Raw genomic sequence first — 21,757 nt, 5'->3', positions numbered from 1 at the left:
GTTCATTTGTATATATATAGATCTATTTTCCCATTTTCTACATACAAGTCCTTTAAAAGTATGTCATGCTGGGTGCAGCTTCAGTGTGGGAGATCATGCAGGTGGCCAATTTGGTGAACATTACAAAGGACCGAGAGAAAGAGAGAGGGGAGGAGAAAGAGAGAGTGAGGAGAAAGAGAGAGAGGAGAGAGAGAGGAGAAAGAAAGAGAGGGGAGGATAAAGAGAGAGAGGAGAAAGAGGGGGAAAAGAGTAAAAAGAGGGGGAAAGAGTCAAAAGGAACCGAGTTTGAGATACAGGGAATGGAGTGAGAGAAGGGGATGGGAGAGAGAGGGTTGTGAGAGAGAGAGGGGGAAAGAGAAAGAAAGAGAGAGAGAGTGTTGACCCAGCGGTGAAACTAGATCATGACCACGTCCCACAGGACAGTTACTAAATTACAACATGGTCAGAAGGACTGGCGGGACCAGGACAAGATCACTAAGACAGAAGTCTGGACTCTTGGCTGGAAAGTAGCTCGGCACCAGAAGAAGAAATAATAATAAAATAACTCTTTGTTTTACAAGTCCCACGCCACATAGCACGTGGTCGGTAGTCATGACATCATCCATTGACATCTTGTGCAGTCAAAGAAAATGATCGAAGCAAGCGAGCGTTGGAAATGTAGCTCACTGACGATCATCTGTTTTTATGGAATGAGCAAAGGTAATGGGTGGAGAGCATTAAAAACAGAACCAAAACAAAACCACAAAAATACAACAAGAGGCTGCTCTAAAAATGGCTTCACAATGGGGGATAGAACATTTCTAAAGGAAGGACCGCAGTACTCTTGGACGTTTGCTGAGCTGCATGTCTGGACCGGTCTTGTGGGGTGACCTCGTCCCCCATCATCCTTCATCATCTCAGGACGGCGTGGAGCTAGACAGGAGGAAGGCCAGGTCGAGCCACCCTGTTCCTGCCCTCCAGGAAAAAACCTTCAGGCCCGTGGAGCCACGTGGCAGCCCAGCCTCATCCATCACTGGGCCCGTAGCGTGTCGCCGGACAGGGCCAAGCCCCCGTGGGGGGTCAGACGCACAAGGGCATGGCCTCTGCAGTCACTACCAGTGGGATGTCGCAGTTAAACAGTATGCTGCGCAACTTCATGGAGAGCACTTCCTTTCTGTAAGAATGCAGGTGTTTAGAAAAAAACAAATCTAAACAAAATGTGGGTAAATGAAGAGGTTCAAATGACAGCAGGTTTTTTCACCCAAGAGGCGATTAAAAACAAACTGAATGAGAGTTGAAAATGTACAGGGTCATGATGATATCACAAGGAGCCTTGTTTTATACTGTACCACTGATTACAATGTATGCAGAATATTCATCAAGACAATTTCAGCTAGGCTCACAATATTTACAAGTGTAAATTGACAGGTTCAGAAATATTGAAGCAACAGAAAAACAGATTCCACCTTCAAGCTGGAATTGAATGGAGTTCATTTGTACAAATTAAAAGCCTACATGTGAACGCACATACAAAAAAAATGTCAATGACAACATACTGTAATACAAACCTATCAATCATTACATCGGTTACCCATGGTCTTAAAAAATAACACTCTCATTTTCTTTAGCACACAAAGACAAAGCACTCTCCCTGCATGGAAAAATAATGACATCATCTTTGGTGAAGATTCCACAGCAATCTCCAAAGTCATGTTGCCATGACATCTCTACAGAGAGTCTATTGGGCTCAGCAGCAGGTGCACCCAGATGGACTCACGCACACACAAGAAACACACATGCACGCACGCACACACACACCCACGTGCACATACACATAATCAAGACAGGGCATGGCTCAGACCATTCTTGCTGCAACATACTGCTGGGGTCTACTGCCGTTTTGTACCAAAATATCAAGTCATATCCATCTCACTTTTTCTCAGTAAGATAAAAAAAGTATGCTAAACGAAACGTTGATGGTAAAATATCATCACCCAGTGCCAACAGTGATCATCTGGATGTTAAGAGATTAGCACACTCTGAGTATGATGGATGGATGGATGGAGATGGATTCACAAGTGTCTGTGCACCTGCTCCTCCCAGCGACGCTCAGATACACACAACAGAGGACGTGGAGATGAGCCTGCCTGTGCAGAAGAATGCTGGCATTAAAATCCTTTAAAAGGAAAAATTTTCAAAAGCAAGCCATAGGTTTTTTTTTGTTAAAATTAAATAACTCCCTCCCTCCCCTTTCCCGAATCCCACCCTAATCTTAAAACTTCTCCCATGCAAAGAGATGGCTTTAGTCAACAAGAAACATGCATCACTTACAAACTCACACATTCATCTGAGAAGAGACTGCCTTCTCCACACACCAGAATGCCCTGTTCTCAAGCTTGCCACGTGTTAAATGACAAACAAATGTCTACAACGTAGGAAAATACACACAATATGTTAGCAGGGGTGGCTATTTAAGGGAGACCTCTTATTAAAACAAAAAGAAAACAAACTTTGTCGTGCATCTTAAAGTAAGTTCATAGCTTTGTGTCAACAAAACTAGACACTTGCTGTGTTTTTAATCTAGACATTTTTGTCCATTTACATGATGCTATAAGTAAACCTCCCGGGTAAGAGAGTGAGCAATGCCTTACAAAGGAAAAAGCTGCTCCAGAATACAAGAAACATGCATCTGACATTTTTGGAGCTGAAAGCACGGTGTATCATTTTTCCTATTTTCCTTTCTTTTTTAAAACGAGAGCAATTCACTTCAGTTGCATCTGTTTTGACACAGTGGCGATTACACCACATTTCAATACTTTTAGTCACCTCTTTAGTATATCAACCATTAAAAGTCAAATAATCATGAGAAATGTGGTCACTGTGATTATTTTTTTTTTTCAACGGTTTTAGACCGACTAGTTTTAAAGGGAAGAATTGATTTCTGAGTTTCCCTATAACCTCTCCTACTTAACATTAAATGAATGCAAATGAACAAATCACACAGACGACAGTAGAAGTGTTCACCAGATCTCAAAGCTATGCTACATCAGATCACCTGTAAGGACACCATTAAAGAAGGGAGAGAGGATAGCACAGAGGGGGATCTCTTTTGTTCTGTAAAAAAAGAAAAGCATGCCATAAGAAATTCTTTGAAATCTGTAAGCATAGAAAATTACCCAGGTGACAGCAGGATGAGGAGTCGACAGAATGAGGTTGTTTTTTTCCTGTTTGTCTTCATTGTGAACCTGATGTGACTTGAGAAGGCTGGAACATGGACTCAACACCAATAACCACAGCCTCAGCTGCCCACAGCCATGGGTTCGAGCAGACCCAGTTCTTGTGATGGGCGCATGGTTGGCACCAGTGTGTTTCTTGGTAGTTTCTGAAGTATCGGATATTCGTCCTGTTGTGTTTTTTTTTCTGTCTTTTTGCCATTTGTTTCACAATATGAACATCTCAAAGTATAAAACAACAGAACAAAACAATAAACACAGACACATTGTTGCCCAAGGCAGGGCCATAAATTCCAGTTGTACATGAGTGAAACTCCCTGTTGAAAGTCATTCATTTAAAACCTAAATCATCTGTTTTCTTAAATAAAAATCGACCGACATCATAGATTTAAAAATAAAAAAGGGTGGGTAGGGGGTTAGATGATGACATCACGGGTGTGAAGAGTGAGAAGTGATACGGACGGTTGGTCGTGGTCGGGTGGGACACGTACACACAAGTAGTCACACGCACTCGCACAAACAAACGTAGACACAGATCAAGCAAAAGTCTGGACAGCTGGTTGCGTTCAGGTCTCTTCCCCGCTCCCCTGATGAAGCCCGAGCTCCACTTCAGGAGTTGAGGGAGAACTGGTCCTGTTCTATGGGCTTTTTCACCCAGGCCCCCAGACCCGCTTTGTGGAAGGCTTTGATGAGCGCCTGCTTGGCTGCGTGGTACTCCTCCGCCGCCTGTTTAGCTTCGTGGTACGAGCTGGGCTTGGACACTTTGATCCGTAGCGTCGCCAGTAGCTGGAGGAGGGAACAGGGATTTAGAGAGACATCACAACAATGCCCATTATATATATATATAAACCATTTATATTACATCTCATTAATGTTATGTGTATGGATCCCCATTTATATTACATTTCATTAATCTTGTCTATTGATGCCCATTTATATTACATTTCATTAATCTTGTCTATGGATGCCCATTTATATTACATTTCATTAATGTTATGTCTATGGATGTCCATTTAAATTACATTTCATTAATCTTGTCTATGGATGCCCATTTATATTACATTTCATTAATGTTATGTGTATGGATGCCCATTTATATTACATTTAATTAATATTGTCTATTGATTCCCATTTATATTACATTTCATTAATGTTATGTCTATGGATGCCCATTTATATTACATTTCATTAATCTTGTCTATGGATGCCCATTTATATTACATTTTATTAATGTTATGTCTATGGATTGCTCGGGAGAGTATACCGACCGATTTTCTCGGTGTATAAAAAAACATTTTTCTACAAGACATTTTCCCTCCTCTAGTCTTGGGGTTGAAATGTATTACTGCTATTACCTTATTGTAGAGCCTCATCCAGCGACTGTAGAGGGCATGTTTGCAAAGGCGAGAGGGTCGGCCCATGTCATCCTTGCCCGTGGTGGCGTTGATCACCTCTAAGGCCTGGTCCCCCACTGTCCAGTTTACGCTGAAGTTGGGGGCCTTCCCTGGTTGCCGAGCCTCAGCATTACTGATGCCTAATCAAGGGGAGAACACAAACTCAGCGACGGCTTATGAAACACACAAACTCGGAGGCTGATCCACTCTAAAAGTGCATTTGAAGTTCGGTGAAACACAGACAATTTGAAGACAACACTGATGAAATCACGCTTCATAACAAATCCAATCTAGCTGGGTGAGGTGAGCTGAGACTGTGTGAAATTGGGACATGGTTTCTCGTCAGTAGAACGCACATGAACCAATAAAGCAGCCCTAATGGCCACGGGGCTTGATCCTACATGTTCCAGCGCAGGGAAAAAACCAGCACCCACTTCGGATTCCCAAGTCTTCTCTCACAACATTTATCAAATCAACCAAACATTTTGGGACATTCTGGGATAAATGAAAGAACAAGTAAATAAATATGCAACAACCATTTGGAAAATTGCTCGAGTGCCTAATTGTGACAGTGATAAGTTGAAATCGCACATTACACCGGAAAAGGGGCAGAGCAGTGTAGATGGCCTCAAGTTAAGGGAAAAGAAAATTGGCTCCGTAAATCATGCTTAGATAACTCTTCAAGTAGTGAGGAGGGCTTTAAAAGTTTGGCGTCTGGAGTGGCCCATTGCCGCAGCACGCGGGAGCACATTAGCACTGAGAGCCATTAGCTTTGGGGATTATGATTTAGGAGGCAGGGTGGTAAGTGGCCATGTAAGCCCCACTAAAAACCTCTAAAGCGGAAAAGGTTAATTGCACTCCACATTATCCCTTTACCTAAAGCTGAGAAAGAGCAGGGTTCATGGGTGGAACAGGGGGGAAAGCTAAGAATTTATATTATGTAAAACAACAACAAAAGTCTTGTGGAAACAAGACCACTAGTACTGGGATGACTTTATTTAGTGTACAGTACATTAAAGTACTAGTACTGGGATGACTTTATTTAGTGTACAGTACATTAAAGTACTAGTACTGGGATGACTTTATTTAGTGTACAGTACATTAAAGTACTAGTACTGGGATGACTTTATTTAGTGTACAGTACATTAAAGTACTAGTACTGGGATGACTTTATTTAGTGTACAGTACATTAAAGTACTAGTACTGGGATGACTTTATTTAGTGTACATTAAAGCAACTGAACGACTGCACTTGTGACAAAACTACAATACAAAACAACTAATCAACACTAAATCAAGAGAGCATAATATGGGGTAAAGGAAAATCATATTAAAATGTTAGCCATGTTAGAAACTTTCCCTATTCCATGAGGAAAGTGATGCAATGGAGTGAAAGGGTAGAATACAGGGTAAACAGAGTCTGATTAGGACTTATAACAGATGTCCCTCCAACAAAGAGATTCAGCTCAATTATTCTCACAGATGTTCAGAAGATACATCACATCAAACAAAATATTAAAGATGTCAAGGAGGGAGGGGGAGGAGAGAATCACTCTAACTTGTCCCATTCTGAATGGTGCACAAGGCTGTCATTATTGCTCACTGAAGAGAAAAGGAGGAAAGACAAGTGTTTCTCTTGCAACTGTACCCACCCAAGACAATGTAGATACTCTGAGAGAAGGCAGTTCCTACAGCTCTCACATAACTAAAAAAACACTCATTTATTTCTAGAGAATTCTGTGTGTGTGTTTGTGTGCGCACATGCGTGTGCATGTATGCATATGTGTGTGTGTGTGTGTGTGTGTGTGTGTGTTGGGGGTGCTCACCGCTGAGGAGAGGCCGGTTCAGGGTGAACTGCTGTGGCAGGTCCTCGATGTCGGCGATGCGCTGGTACATGGCGCGGGACAGGTGGTCGGCGTGGTACAGGCTGCCCAGGATGATGCTGGAGAAGTAGATGGGCTCGGTGAAGTAGCTCATCAGAGAGCCCTGGATCCCCACCACGTTCCACCTGCAGGGAGACCAGTCAGCCATGAGACACACATCTGGCCCTCACAACTCAAGAGCTCACCACACACACACACACACACACACATGCATTTCTGACACATCCGTGTGGAGCCTTGTTTCCTTTACCGGCTGATTTTAACAAGTACATACCCAGGCTTTATTGTATTTCTTATTTGTGTTTTTTTTTTCCTTAAGCGCAAGTCAAGTCAATCATTCAAGATATATTTTTGATATATTTTTCCCCTGTTTTTCTTTATGAGGTAAGTGCATTTGAAGTTCGGTGAAACACAGACAATTTGAAGACAACACTGATGAAATCACGCTTCATAACAACTCCAATCTAGCTGGGTGAGGTGAGCTGAGACTGTGTGAAATTGGGACATGGGTTCTCGTCAGTAGAACGCACATGAACCAATAAAGCAGCCCTGAGGGCCACGGGGCTTGATCCTACATGTTCCAGCGCAGGGAAAAAAGAAATGACGGAAAAATAGGACTTGTTTCATTAGCTGAGATTCCACCTCCCCCCTCCCTTCCCCCTCCCCTCCCCCCCCCCCCCCAACCTCCTGTTCAATTTGGGTCTTTACAAATCCCAGACGTGCCCCAGCAGGGCTTGGACTTTCTGGGTTGCACAATCAAAGGTCTAATCAAGCCCCTGTATGCGTGAGAGGCGAGCGCTGCCACCTCTCCCCAGCCCCGTCATCTCACCCCAGCCGACACCTGCTGGAGTGCACAAGGACCGAGAAGCTCAAGTGATTGGTGCCGTTCTCCAGGGTCCAGCCAATCATCCACTCTTAACAGCTTGCTGCCTCACAACCGGATATTGCTAATGAGTGGGATTTTTCATTAGGACTGCGAAAAGTGGAGGCCCCTCTTTAGGAGTCCTATTTGCAGGCCCTTGCTATTAGCCTAGTGCATAATCAAAGGAGTAACGGAGAGAGAGAGAGAGAGAGAGAGAGAGAGAGAGAGAGAGAGAGAGAGAGAGAGAGAGAGAGAGAGAGCAAAAGGGGGGGAGAAAACAGTGAATAACAAAGCTGACTAGATCAAGCTCTGATGGCCACTTTTTCACTTTTTAAAAAGGCTGGCGGTGAGGTTAATAATTCAGTGAGAAACTTGGGAGCAGTGGGAGGACTGGATGGTTGTTATTCTGAGCTAGAGAACTCATTTAAAAGTAGAGGCAGGGAAGCTCTCTAGCAGGGCTGCACCCTCCCTGTTTGCCCCCTCTCTCAAGAGCCATCTTCATGGAGACGACGTTTCGGAAGCGGCCCCACACTTTCCCCACTCTCTTACCCGACGGACGAGGGGGCCGGAGCAGACAGGATGTCCGAGTGAATGTGCGTGTGGGTGCCTCAGTAGCCTGGGTGAGTGGCAGCTCCTCTGTGCCCTCTGTCAGCACCCGAGTGATGCCCTCTCCTTGAGCCACAGCTATAAAAGTGCGGAGTGTCATGGATGCTGTGGGGCTGCGGCTGAGTTCGGACCAGAGCTGGACCGGAACCGGACTGGAGTCGCCGAGCCGTCTGAGCAGAAAATCTATTAGAGTCCTCCTGGCAGCTCAACCAGATGTGGAAATGATTGGGTGTCTCATTGCAACGGCGGAGCATATTATCTCGCATTGAATTGAAATGGTGCATGAAAATAGAAGATTATCTATGAAACAATAAAATCTTCTAAGTGCTGCACATTTAGAATGAAATGCAGCCGTACTGCTGAGGGAAACCAGGCATCAATAAACAAGGTTAATATACAGTGAGCGACAGAGAAGCATGGGTTCATTTCTGGCACACCCTGCCCTGATTAATATGGCGAGTCGCCCATGAAACACCAGAAAAATGCTTTTTCCCGCCTGTCTGTGGTTTAATCACCATTCGCCTCTTGTCAGCCAGGCAGGGAGGGTGGTGGTGAGTGACGGGTGGAGACCAGGGGGGTGGGGTGGGGCGGCCGAGGGGGTAAATAGATAAACAGCAGGCTGGTGTCAGCCGGCGACATTCTCTCATTAGCACTGACAGAGCCCCCCTCTAACCCCCTCCACATCCACCCTCCACCCCAGCCCTCACACACACCCCCGCCTCTCCACCCCAGCTGGCTGACACCTCCTTATCTCTGGCTCGGGAGCGTCGCCGTGCTGGGCTGGATGCTGCGGCGGCTCAGCGTAATGGAACACGCTGGTTAGTGCTGCTGCTGCTGTTTCCGCGTCTCCGCCTGCCTGCCTGCCTTCGAGTCGGGCTGAGCTGAGCTGAGCCGGGGCGGGCTATCAGTGACAGGTCGTCCCTGGGTGTTGTGCTAAGCCCTGGGTGAATGTAGCCTGCTGAGAGCACACAGCACTGGGGCTGACATCTCTAGCAGAATAAAAGCTCTCGTTGGTGAACTAAGAGTTCTGCTAGTTTTTCCAACACGCATCCTGGAAAACACCCTTCACTTGGAGCACAATATTTATCTATCTGGTAGCCGGATGCAGTATCCAAAGACTTTGAAATCATCATCAAATGATCAATTATCAAATCATGATGTTCTTGTCTTGGTTCAGACAAGGCTAGAGGTGTCTGGGGGAAAATCGTGCGCTTGAGGTTAGGTGTTTGAGGACTGGCTCTCACCTGGCAATCTTGTCGCTGCAGGACATGGTGAGCAGCCTCTCGCCCTGAAGGACGCCGTCCCACGTCTGGATGGTGTTGCTGGAGCGCACAGGAATGGTGCCCTCTCCCGACTCGATCTTGGTCCGCAGCTGCCCACGGGCCTTGCGGTTGGGGTGGCGGTCCCCCTGGTCTGTGTAAGGAGGAGAAGGAACAGTGAACAGGGAGAGAAAAGAAGGCTGCCTTTAGGATGTGTGGAGCTTTCAGAGGCTGGAAATATGAGCCTCGCAGTAGTTTCACAATTCTTTGGGATTCACAGCCCAGTGGGCTCCATCAATCTAAAGACGAACGGGCAGCGCACACTAGTGGGACGGTTGCGGCTCTGTGATGGACTATCACAGCAGAAGCGTGGCCCTGTATGATGGAATTCAGCTGCACCACAAATGACTCAAATATGACACTCGACCAGGGGGTAATCAACAACAGGGAAACGAGGCCGAGCTTTCCAGCTAATTAAAACGTTGGAGATAATTTGTTTAATACAAGCAGCTGGACATCTGAATGAAAGCTTAATTAAAAGAGACTAATCATATGAATGCAAACATGACTATTTAACTGAATTCAATTTTGAGTGTTCGAGGCTGAACTTTCTTTCTTTTTTCTCTCTTGATGCATGAATAACAGCCAGTCAGACAATCAAATGGAACCAGAACGGCTCAAATGAAGCTCTGTTTTGTACGATGCTCCAGAGGTTGCTACAACAGCTGTTGTTTTGTGCAGAGCCAACAGCGCTGGATTGTTCTAAGCAGGTGAATCATACAATAGGTTGTACAACAGACGTTACTCTACACTGTAGAGTCTACAGCATGCAAGACCAGTAAATAAGGACCACATGCCGCTAGTACATGAACAGGCTGTAGTTGGGCATAGTGTTATGTTTTCAAGTGTCTGAACACTGTGTTTATATTCTACTAATGCTAGAGTGTTGTGGATGCGCCACGTGCTCCTACCCTCGACCCCAGCCTCGTGCGGGGAGAAGATGCGGGCGTCCCCGCAGGGCGAGGTGCTGATGTAGAGGTGGAACTGCACGTTGTCCTTCAGTCTGTAGCCGTGCTTGTCACACCGCGTGAAGATGGACTTCTGCTGGTCCTCTTTACTGGCACTGAGGGAAACAAAATTCCAATAATCAAAACTTCCAATAATCAAAAATTCCAATAATCAAAGTTGATGTCACCTTAAAGGAACACGCCAAATTTTTAAGGAATAAGTTCTTATCTTAACTCTGGTGTAGATGGGAAATAAGCCCATTTCCCAAAACGTTGGCGTGTTCCTTTAAAAAACAATTAATGATGACTTTTAATGATGACACTGTCCTACATTTCGAACTTGGAAGTGGAGCTCTTTCAACACAACCGATCTGCAACAACTAGTCTGAAGCACAGGACAGGAATGCACACACAGCTTTGCTCCCCACTGGGCTCTTACCAGAGGAAGAACTCCAGCTGGGTGTAAAGGTAGCGGATGAGCGAGCGGCGGGCGATGATCTCAGCGTGGCAGTCGTTAAGCGCCAGACCGCGGTCGCTCATGTACTCGCCGTTTATACACTTGGTCCCCGTGGAGACGCAGATCACCTGGGCCTCCTTCACATCAGTGCCTGGGGGAGACCGTGGAGGAGAGGAGGGTGGGAGAGGTTCAGCAAAGCTTACATATCGCTCACCCATTAATCACAACACTCACAACTTTAACAGGTAATCCTGTTACTGAAAAAAAGCAACAAAAAAAAAAAAACATTGTGCTTCACTGATTTCTTTTGTTAGCCATTTCCCCGCTGCTTGCTTAGGATGCTGTTTTGCAGCCAGACTGCAGACCACTGAACCTAGCCATTAGATGAGGAAGCAAAGCGTACCTGTTGTCATGACGACCCCTGCCAGAACTTTCCGCCGTGCGTGGGGGGATGTGAAGTTGTCTGTCAGCTCACTGAACTTGTCCACCACCAGACGGGAGACTGCATCGGCTAGAACCTGAGACACCGCACGGTCATGAAAAACACGCTGAGCAAAACCAAGCTACATTAAGCCTTCTCTTCCACAGGTAATGCTAATGCTGACAGAGGGACACATGCTGAAAAACACTGGCAACAAAGACAAGGCACAACTGTCTAGAAAGTTCATTGGAAAGTTGGCATTCCAGGGAAATAATGGTATATGTTACCCATTTCTACATTTTTTATATAAATTAAATAATTGTAATGAGCACTGGGGAAAAAAAAACAATGCCTAGATAAGACATAAATGGTAAAATAAATGTAATTTCTGGAGACAGCCCAAAAAAAGCATTAAAAACCATTGAAAAGCTTTTTTCTCCCTTGACAGTGCCCTTAACTTTCACTCTCTTTTTCATCCATTGCTAATATGGCAGAAAATGATTATACCCACTGAAAGCTCAATGGCTGAGTGGGCGCAAATTAAAGAGATTAGTCCAGTTTGAGTTCCAGAGCACTTGGGAATCATTTGCATGTGGACTGATCGTCTGACTCAGGAATGCAGCATTGGTGACAGGGGGCGTCACAAAAATGTTGGTGCGAGTCCATAAGAGGCGATAGAAAAAAAAAAAAAGGAAAGCTTGCAAGCAACCAGGGGGCATTTTGCTAAGCGCTCCATCACTACACATTTCCATGCTTTTCTAATTAGCGGGGATGCAATGGAGGGCACCTCTGAGCACAGTTGAAGGTAAATTAAATAAATATTAACAGACAGAGAATTAATTGGTCAATTAGGGGGTGCCACTTCTACCGTGGGAGAAGCTGAGAGAGAGAGAGAGACGGGCAAATCCGTGACAGGCGGAGAAAAAATGGGCTATGGAAGGCGGCGGCGGTGGTGGTGCTGGGGAGGCAGCATGGAGAAAAGCCGTCCTCCCAGAGAGAGATAAAGAAGGACATGGGCAGCAATGCTCTTGTGCTTTTTGACGGACCACTGTGCGGTCAATCTGCCATGGGCTGCTTTGCCTTGACCTCTGCCTGTATCTGGACCCCTAGGCATATAAGGCGATGACACCGTATATACAGCAACCTCCATTCCCCTCACGCCCCGTACTGTCCAGCCTTCAAACAACCCCCCTCCTGCCTTCCAGTGAAATACATTTGTTCCTGTTATCTGACCGTGGATAAAGCTTTATTGGCAGTATGTTCTGCAAACAGGAATCTGATCATGACGCGTGTCAGATTAAACAGTGTGCTATTTAAACTGGACCTGTCAGGCGGACAGAGAACGAGAGAGAGAGAGAGAGAGAGAGAGAGAGAGAGAGAGAGAGAGAGAGAGAGAGAGAGAGAGAGAGAGAGAGAGAGAGAGAGCAACCATCTAGACAAAACAGCCAACTGGCATGACCCTGCTGCACACTGGACAGGTGTGGTGGAGTAAATGGTTTTGTTTTAACATGGGAGTGGCAGAGATGTTCATTTAGATTGCCGTATTCTCATTGTGCTGGTTTATAAAGGCCAACGGGATTAGAGGACAGGATTAGGAGATGTGCTCACAGAAAAAAAAGGAACGCATTTCACTGATCTGCCAAATGGTTCAGTTTCATCCATTTCAAAGCCTGGCCAAACTTTATATCAATCCATCTTCATTTGCAATCTCTGCTTCAGAGCCAAGAAGACAGAGGAAGATGAGGCAGGCTGACGGGGAGCCCACCCAGCCTTTGATAAGAAGACGAGGAGTTCAGGAACATCAATGGAGAAACAAAGAGGTGGTAAACTGATGGATAGGGACGTCACTAATCTGCTCAGAAGGCATCAAATGAAATGGCATCATTTAAAGGCATGGAGATCCAAGGGCTATTCATCTACTCAATTCCATTTGAACAAATCATTTTCAAAGTCAATGCAATATCTTGTGAACTTCCAGTATGGGATATGAAAGCAGCAATTTTCTTGAGACTGTGATTTGCTTCGTTGACTACAGTATAAATAATTGATAGACTAGAAACTTTCTTGAAACTATATATATATAATGTATTTTAGAATATAAAACACAAAAGGAAAGTTTTGTGCCTTAACATCCATTATGCAACAAGTAGGCCTAGTTTCTGGAGTGTCTAAGAATTTGTATCCCATTTTGTTGGGATTGACTGGAGATTCTGTTCCTTGCGAAGGGCCTTTCTTTATTGTTTTTGGGGTGAAAGGGAAGGAGGGGGTGAGGAGTGGGTTCTTACCTGTGGGAGGTGCAGCTGGAGGCCCTCTCTGGGGATGGGCTGGCGGGAAGGTGTCTGGTCCAGCTGCATGTTGAAGAGGGCAGAGAGGGCTGCCTGAGCCGCCCGGGCTTTGGCCAGCTTCTTGTTGCGGCCCGAGCCCTCGAACGTCTGCGCGTCCACCGTGACGGACATGACAAAGTTCTTTGCGTGGCTCTCGCCGCTTTCCGAGACGAACTCGTACTTGAGACCCGGCCGCAGCTCGTTGAGGATCATGACGGGGTTCTTGCCGCTGGAGGGCGAGCTGAAGCTGGATGGGGGCGGCAGCGGTGCCTGCGCCAGGCTGTTGGTGCCCGCGCCGGCCGGTGGCATGGGGTACTCGCCCAGCGCGCCCAGCGATCCGTTGCCATTGGAGCCCAGGTAGAAGGAGTCCTCCGGTGGTGCGGGGGTCTCAAAGCCATTGAAGAGCATGTCCGGGAAGTCAGCCTGGTCCGAGGTGAAGTCCGTGTTGACCGTGAGCGTGCGGCCCATGGCCAGGTGCGCCTCCGAGGCGTTGGGGAACTGCACGAACGAGCGCAGCGCCTTCTCGGCCGCGTTCAGCTTGGCCTTCTTCTTGGTGGGGCCCGAGCCCTCGAACTGCTGGCCGTTGACCTCCACGGTCATGACGAAGACGGGCGCGTGCACGGGGCCCGTCTGCGACAGCAGCTTGTACTGCAGGCCCGGCTTGATCTCGTTCAGCTGCATCAGCGCATTCTTGGGCAGCACTGGCCCTGGCGTTTTCTTGCGCTTCTTGGGCCTGAACTTGGAGTGCGCGTGGCCATTATTGCCCTCCTCCAGGGGCCGCTTGCGGCTTCCCCCCCCTGCGCCGCCGTTGGGGAGCTGCTCGGCCACGGCGGCCCCCTCCTTGGAGGAGACGTTGTCCAGGTTGCGGTTTTCCTTTACGTCGGTGCTGCACGAACCTGCGGTGCCCAGAAAGAGTAACTTACAACGCCTTCGTTGCAGGATCTTGTAAATGTAAAATTTATAGATTCCTTTATTGTTCTTTGTAACAGAACAAGTGATGTGTGTCCCTCCTCTCCCTTTTTGTTATTGTGTTTTGCTTTTGGTCTATTTCTGGAACAGACGGGTGACAGTTTTGCTTGGGGGGCCTAACTCTGACTACTGAGTTCAAACATCAGCTAATAAAGGCAAATACTTTTGGAACTGCTCTATACCCTTTTTAGTTGAACAGAAAGAATAATTAAAACAATTAGACAAGATTATGAACTATGAAATTCTAAATTATCATAATGATTGGGCTTTAATTAGCAGTATACTTTGGGCATTTGCTACGCAACTAATGGCTCATTTAGAGATATTAATCATTTTTATTACACACTCAGAGAAAAAGTGCATGGCACGGTAGTACATTTAAATGGTTTGAGTTCTTCAACACCCAAACTAATGAGAACGAAACCATATGGGAAATTTCTTCTAAAAGAACCTGGAATGATGTATGCTTGCAGTGTGCCATGCATTTCTACTCGCTACTTTCTTATGTTCTGAAATAGGCTACTTTCTAAGGGATAAGTAATAACATTGTGCATGTTCCATAAAGGAAGGCATCAGGGACTCTTAACAGGGAAAGAATCCTAAACTCCATGATGAAGCTAAAGTGAGACCTGCTCCCTGATGGGATGGATTAGCTGCAGTGTTTAGTGCTGACTGAGGTATTTAGACTTCACACAATGGAGGTAAGAGGCTGGGGGTTAATCTGCATACACTCCTCAGGTCTCAACTACACTTTCGGTTTCAAACACACACACACACACACACACACACACACACACACACACACACACACACACACACACACGCACTCACTCTCTCTCTATATCTCAAAGTCCTATCCCTTTGCATTTTGTTTTTATGAGTTTCCCCCTAACACCTGGTAAAAAAGTGTCTTTTTCATGTATAATAAAACATTCCTATCAACAGATTTATATAGGGACAGGGTGTAGACAGGGTGTAGGCTTCTATTTAAAATAAAGAACTCTGTGAATTATTCAGCGGAACACACATCATCATGCTCTGTTGACAAAGTTGATGGAACTTTGGCTAAATTTTCATTTATAACATCCTCCAGCAAAAGCTAGATAGGTTACTCCTTTCGGTGCTCAAGTAAAGAGAGAACCGCCCGTGAGAGAGGAGGAGGGAGGAGGGGGAGGGAGGTGGGGGAGGGGGGGGGGGGGTATTTGTGGAGGCAAGAGAGCTGGACAGAGTGTGAAGGGCTGAAAGGAAAAACACATCAGGAGAATGAGGAGGGAGACAGACAGAGAAGAAGAGAGAGATATATGATGGGAAAAGGCAAAGAGAAATGGAGAGAATACAGAGCAGAGAATACAAAGACAGGGAATACAAAAAGCCCAAATAAATCATTTCCCACTCTCTTTCACACAAACACACACACACACACACACACACACAGAGACAGACACACAGACACACACACACACACACACACACACACACAGACAGACACACAGACACAGACACACACACACACAGAGACATAAACACAAACACGGATAGAACCTGGCCTCAGATCAGAGCAGAGCTTCTCCAACATCTTTCTCATCTCATCAAAGCCCATCTATATCTCTCTGACATTTACAGCGTTGGAGAGAAAAAAGAAAATCTCCTCGAAACTAAAAACACATGTTGATGTGGCAAACTAGAGCTGAGCAAATGCCCCAGTTCTGTTGCATAAGATAGTTTCAGATCTGAGCTCCTCAGCTGCTCTATGGGGGCATTCTGTCAACTTCAAAACACAGCTGAACCCTGAACTTCCCAAAGTAGCTGATAATCACCGTCTAACTCCATTTTCCGTGCATATTAAAATGGAGGGCACATCCCAGCAGCGAGAAAGTGGAGAGGAGATCTTAAGAAATGAGAATGAGGAAACTTCCCACAAGTTCTGTAGAAGCAAAGGGGCTTTATGAAGCCTCTTCCGGAGAGTTCCCTGTCTCTCAGAAGTGATGTGTGGCACAGGAGTTTGTTTAGGAGAAACAAGATGAAAGAATGAGAGCAAGAAAGCAGCTGAGGGAAAGAGAATTAATTATTATGTGAGCTTATTCAGCTACCTTATGTGTTTGTGTCTGTGTACGCTTACTTTAATCTATAATCTAAAACTGACCATAAATGCCCTTGAATACCAAGAAGCATACACTCCACTGTGTCCTTCGTTTGATGCATCTTAATGGCATGAGAGCTATCTGATGTGTGGGTATGATATAAAATACATAATATGTTTTGGTGGGCATTCAGACAATCAAATACACACAGGGGCAAACTGCCACAGCAGCTGGAGGAGGCACAGTGAGTGGGGTATGTGTCTGCAGGAGTGGGAGGACGTCCAATCCTTCCATCACACCAACACATTCCACAACCAGGGAGGCATGCTACTGCATATCCCCAACATGAAAGTGCATGTCTTGGTTTGTGTGTATGACAGCCACAAACATTCACATGTGCCTGAAGTGACATTTCTGTGCTTTGTTCAAACACAACAGGCATACGCCCAAGCCAATAAGGTGTGTGTGTGTGTGTGTGTGTGTGTGTGTGTGTGTGTGTGTGTGTGTGTGTGTATGTGTATAACAGCCATAAATATTCACAAAAACACATGCCTCATGTCCGACATGACATTACTGCTCTTTGTTCTAATGCTGCTGGCATATCCATCCAACCATATATCGACCATGTGAGATGGCTGTTCAGCTACTACACCATGTTACAGGGCCCACCCACAACCTTGGCAACACCCTCGATCTAGTTATTTCTAGAGGGATAGAAGTCACGGACTTATCAGTAAATGATATAAATATGTCTGATCATTATTGTGTATCTTTTAATATAGTACTATTACATACTTAAAAAATTCATCCCGAATTTGCAATCAAATCGCGACTCTTGGACATTAGAGCAGAACAGCAGTTCATAGCTCTTATAGACTCCATAAATTTACATATTTTACATCATCCAATTGATCAAATGGTAGAGGCTCTCAATCATGAACTAGGTGTTCTGGTGTTCTACTTGACAGAGTGGCACCCTTAAAGACTAAATAAAGGCCCTATAGCAAACTGACTCCTTGGATGAACGAAAATATCCATGATCTAAAAAGATCCTGTAGAAAAGCTGAGAGAACATGGAGAAAAACTAAGTTACAGGTTCACCGTGCCATTCTAAAAGAAAAAAATAGCAAATTATAATAGAGCTATTCGGAATGAGAGAAGGAACCACTTCTCTAAGGTAATTGCTGAAAACAGTGGAAACACTAGGGTGTTGTTCTCCACCATTGATAGGCTATTGCATCAAACACCTTTTGATACACTCAGTCAGGCATCCTCTCTAAGATGCGAATTTGCAGACTTCTTCAAAAACAAAGTAATTTCTATAAGGGAGGCTATTGGTAACATAGGTAACATGTTTGATAGTGCACCCAAAATTAAGGTTTTTTAGCACTATTACTCAATCTGAGCTTAGTAAAATTATAACTCAAACCAGCTCCTCAACATGTGCTTTGGATCCAATCCCTACTAGATTACTCAAAAATGTATTATTATTATTATTATTATTATTATTATATCTGCCCATCCCTCCATCCATCCCCTATCGTTCTCCTTCATCACTGGCACCATCTGCTGCTTCTCCTCTCTCTGCTCAGAAGAGGGGCGCACATCAGCCCTCCTCACTCCCCCTGCCCCTCCACAGCACTGTCCCTCCTGGGGAGCCACTTAAATTATCCATGGCAGAGAGGGGGCAAGAGCCAGGCTCCAGGTCATTTGCAGCGCACAGAATAATTTATGCTTTCAGAGTGGTAATTATCATGACAACCTGCGGGGCAGTAGTCTCTGTTTCTGATTTGTGTGTGCATTTGTTGTATGTGACTGTGTGTGTGTGTGTGTGTGTGCGTGTGTGTGTGTGTGTGTGTGTGTGTGTGTGTGTGTGTGTGTGTGTGTGTGTGTGTGTGTGTGTGTGTGGTTGCTGTGCTTACAGCTAGGGTGAGGCACACAAGGACATGGGTAGGGAGGGATGGGGTGAGCCACTCATGAGGCTGAAACTGCTGTTGAAGGTTGAAGCGGTGCTCGTAATCTGCCTTTTAGCATAGTGTCAGCGTTCTGCTTGGCCAGGGCCGGGGCTCGTGGTGGATCTGATCACATTTGTCACCTGAGCAAGAGGTCTGCCACAGCGCACTGACAGGCCAGCACCACAGGGGCCACGGCCACATTTGTTCCCTTGCACTATCCGCCCCCACCTCCTCTTTCTCATCTGAGCCCAGCCCTGCTCAGAGATATGTGCAATTTGGAGGAGTGTGTGCATGACATTACTGCATCGCTGTGCACTGCACCCAACAGCCTAACCTGCTGGAGCAAAAACACTTCAGGACATCCAATAATCTGTACCGAATACAACATGGACAACAATGGACTCCTCACTATGCAACCGCTTGTTAGGATATGTTAGCGCTTGCCTCAGAGAGAGCAGCAACAGCCCGGCATGGTGGTGTATCTGTGATGAATCTAAATGGGGACCTGTCAGATTCACTTCCGAAGGTGGGGGGCTGGGGCTCGTGCGTGCGTGTGTGTGTGTGTGTGTGTGTGTGTGTGCACTTGTGTGTGTGTCTGTCTCTTAACAAATGGCCCCTCGTTCCCATTGTCAGCGGGGCTGTGCTGAGGAGACTGAGTGACTTGACAATGGAGGCAGCGTTTCAGCACCGTCGCCGTCTCAGCATCCATCTTTTAATGCAGAAATGTCTATTCATGTCTATTCATCTGGGCGCTGAATATCCCATAGATGAAGTCTTTTAAAGGGCTCAGATCAAATATGGCCTGTTCCTATACGCTGCTGCCTGATCAAAATCTGATGGAAAAATATCTATTAACTTGCGATATCTAGAAGGTAGCATACGGCCAGAAAATACTGTGCTAATCTTGAAGCTCTCCAACAGGAAAATGAATGGATATAGGTGGATATTCTAATTACTTTTTCTTCAACAGTGTGCTTCAGGAAGTTAAAGTCAGTAAAAGTTGACTTTTCCCTATTCCCTTGGGCACCATAGTTGGACAGATTATATGGCTAGCACAGAAACATTCCTAAATCTGGGCCCAAGTTATGAAAAGGCCACAGGAGATGTGTGGTGAACTAGCTCATAGTCGTAAAGATATTTGCTATAAAACAGCCATTAAGCCATTTTAGAATCACTAAGATTTTACATAGTGTTTACATTTGATCACGTAGGAACTAGCGAGTTGAATTTAGAGTGAAGGATCAAGATTTAGCTCCAATTTCATTTACAGCTATAAATTCGCATGAGTTTACACAAAAGTATAGAGTGTCAAGAAACTGTAGGTAATGTAATGTTGGCTACTAAATATGTATGTGTTGGAGTTGGAGACACTCACTCATGTTCTCCTCCTCGTCAACATCCATGCTGAAGAGCTTCTGCTGCCCCCGGGCCTGACGAGCTCCCGCTCGACCTGCAACATACAACACACCACAGCACCATCAGGCCAGCACACACACACACACACACACACACACACACACACACACACACACACACACACACACACACACACACACACACACACACACACACACACACACACACACACACACACACACACACACACACACACACATCAAAGCACAAACACACCGGACAAATCATGAAGCACCCAACAAAGATTTGACTCATCTTTATGTCTCAGACAGACAGCATTCTACCACATACACCTTGGCAAGTGTAAATGCATCAATGCATATGTGTACATCCCGACACACACACACACACACACACACACACACACACACACAAACGCTCAAAGTTAAATGGGCATGCTGCCTTTGGCGGGTGACGGCCAAGTTGGGCGGTGATAAAGAGCCCGGGCAGAGGAGGCGAGCGAGTGGAAATGAGAAAGTGCTGGCGACGAGGTTAAGCCTACAGTAAGTGAATAAATATTCAGCAGAGGAAACTAATCTCCCAGAGAGAGGGCCGTGGCTGACAGGCCGTAATAGCAGGAGCAGTCTATTGTGACTTTAATATCCATTCGATTAGACCTCATTTCGGCTGCCTCGCAGGGAAAATATACCGCTATCGACATCAACAGGCTTTCAGTTCCCAGACGACATGGATGCAGAAAGGCATCAAAGGGAAATGGTGTATGTATGTAATAGAAATTGAGATGGCATGGAAAATGTACATATCCAATATACAAAGGGGAGTGCTTCCTGCCTTTACTCTGCATATACATTTGTTGACTTCCCCCTTCAGAAATAGGACCTTAATATAGCTCAGAAATGCGCACTGGAGTTGAGTTATTTTAATGTGCTGGGTATACTGTAAACTGTAGCACGTGTGCGGTACTACAGGCAGTCGGAAGGGCCAAACTGACTTAAACAGGTCAAGACTTCAGGATACTGCAAGGAGAAACCAAAGGCAAGTCTTACAGCCCAACTACAATCTATTACACAGTTAATGACTCCCAACAGAGGGAGCAATGGCGCAGTCTTAGACCCCGTTTACACGAGCATGTGTATTTTTATAAACTTAGACATTTCCCTACGTTTGAGCCTTTCATTTAGACGCAAACGGAGAATTCGCCCCGTAAAACGGTTATCCAAAAAAACTGTGAGTTGCACAGTTTTGAAAACGAACGTTAAGGGTTGTTTTAGGACATGTTTGAGTAGCCTCTTACAGTATGCCCATTGCCAGCCACCCTGAGAAGTCAAAGGCGATTCAAAACGAGTCAGAAAAGGGCCTTAAAGTGCTAAAAACCGGAATTTTCTTTTAAGGAAAAATAACTGCATCATGTTGCTTTAAGTATTACATGATTTGAGCTTACATATTAGTTTTATCATAGCAAAAAGGGGTGGCTATTGGAACAACCAGTGGAGCACTGTGGCTTCACAGCATAATCCTATGTGTACACACTCCCACCACATCAGTTACAGTACAGCCGCATAACATGATACTACCCATACGACCACACACACACACACACAACCCTCAGATGAGAGGCAACACTGCTGATGAGGCAGAATCCTCCCACGCTGGCTGAGGAGCAGGCGGCGGGTGCCACGGGAGGAGACCTCAGGGCTGGTGGCGACACAGCGGAGCGGAGCTGAGCGATTCCACGGCAGATAAAGCAGCTTGAGCTGATGACGGCCCTTCTGCTCGCCCGCGTGCACCATTCCTCACGGCCGACACTTTCTTACGCTAAACTTAAATGGGCTAATTAATCTGGGCTAATGGTGGGTGACAGCAAATATGCTACCACAATTATTACCATATTAAAGATTAATATTCCGTGGGAAATTTAAAAAAAAAGAGAGAACAGTGCAGAACTGAGAGG

At 45.7% G+C, this 21,757-nt stretch overlaps 1 protein-coding gene across 5 annotated transcripts in view; it reads right to left on the bottom strand.

Annotated features, from left to right (window-relative positions):
* Window positions 1-21,757, bottom strand: part of adarb1b (adenosine deaminase RNA specific B1b) — a 108,334-nt gene continuing 86,577 nt past the window's right edge. For 2 of the 5 annotated variants that reach the window (XM_076263714.1, XM_076263715.1), the window contains exons 4-12: window positions 19,805-19,879; window positions 13,386-14,320; window positions 11,083-11,197; window positions 10,662-10,830; window positions 10,187-10,338; window positions 9,201-9,369; window positions 6,432-6,613; window positions 4,568-4,746; window positions 1-3,998 (exon numbers count right to left, since the gene is read on the bottom strand). In XM_076263714.1, coding sequence (XP_076119829.1) covers window positions 3,822-3,998; window positions 4,568-4,746; window positions 6,432-6,613; window positions 9,201-9,369; window positions 10,187-10,338; window positions 10,662-10,830; window positions 11,083-11,197; window positions 13,386-14,320; window positions 19,805-19,832 — 2,106 coding nt within the window. In that variant the 5' untranslated portion in view covers window positions 19,833-19,879 and the 3' untranslated portion in view covers window positions 1-3,821. The remainder of the gene's footprint in view (window positions 3,999-4,567; window positions 4,747-6,431; window positions 6,614-9,200; window positions 9,370-10,186; window positions 10,339-10,661; window positions 10,831-11,082; window positions 11,198-13,385; window positions 14,321-19,804; window positions 19,880-21,757) is intronic. The other 3 variants (XR_012981905.1, XR_012981906.1, XR_012981907.1) reach the window with 3 other exon arrangements.

This window comes from Alosa pseudoharengus, unplaced genomic scaffold (genome assembly GCF_046254945.1).
Source record: "Alosa pseudoharengus isolate Yale_2024_CS ecotype anadromous, Long Island Sound unplaced genomic scaffold, YU_APseudo_1.1 YU_APseudo_1.1_scf_3, whole genome shotgun sequence".
In the NCBI taxonomy this organism is placed as follows: domain Eukaryota; kingdom Metazoa; phylum Chordata; class Actinopteri; order Clupeiformes; family Clupeidae; genus Alosa; species Alosa pseudoharengus.
This window is presented reverse-complemented; position numbering and strand designations above follow the sequence as displayed.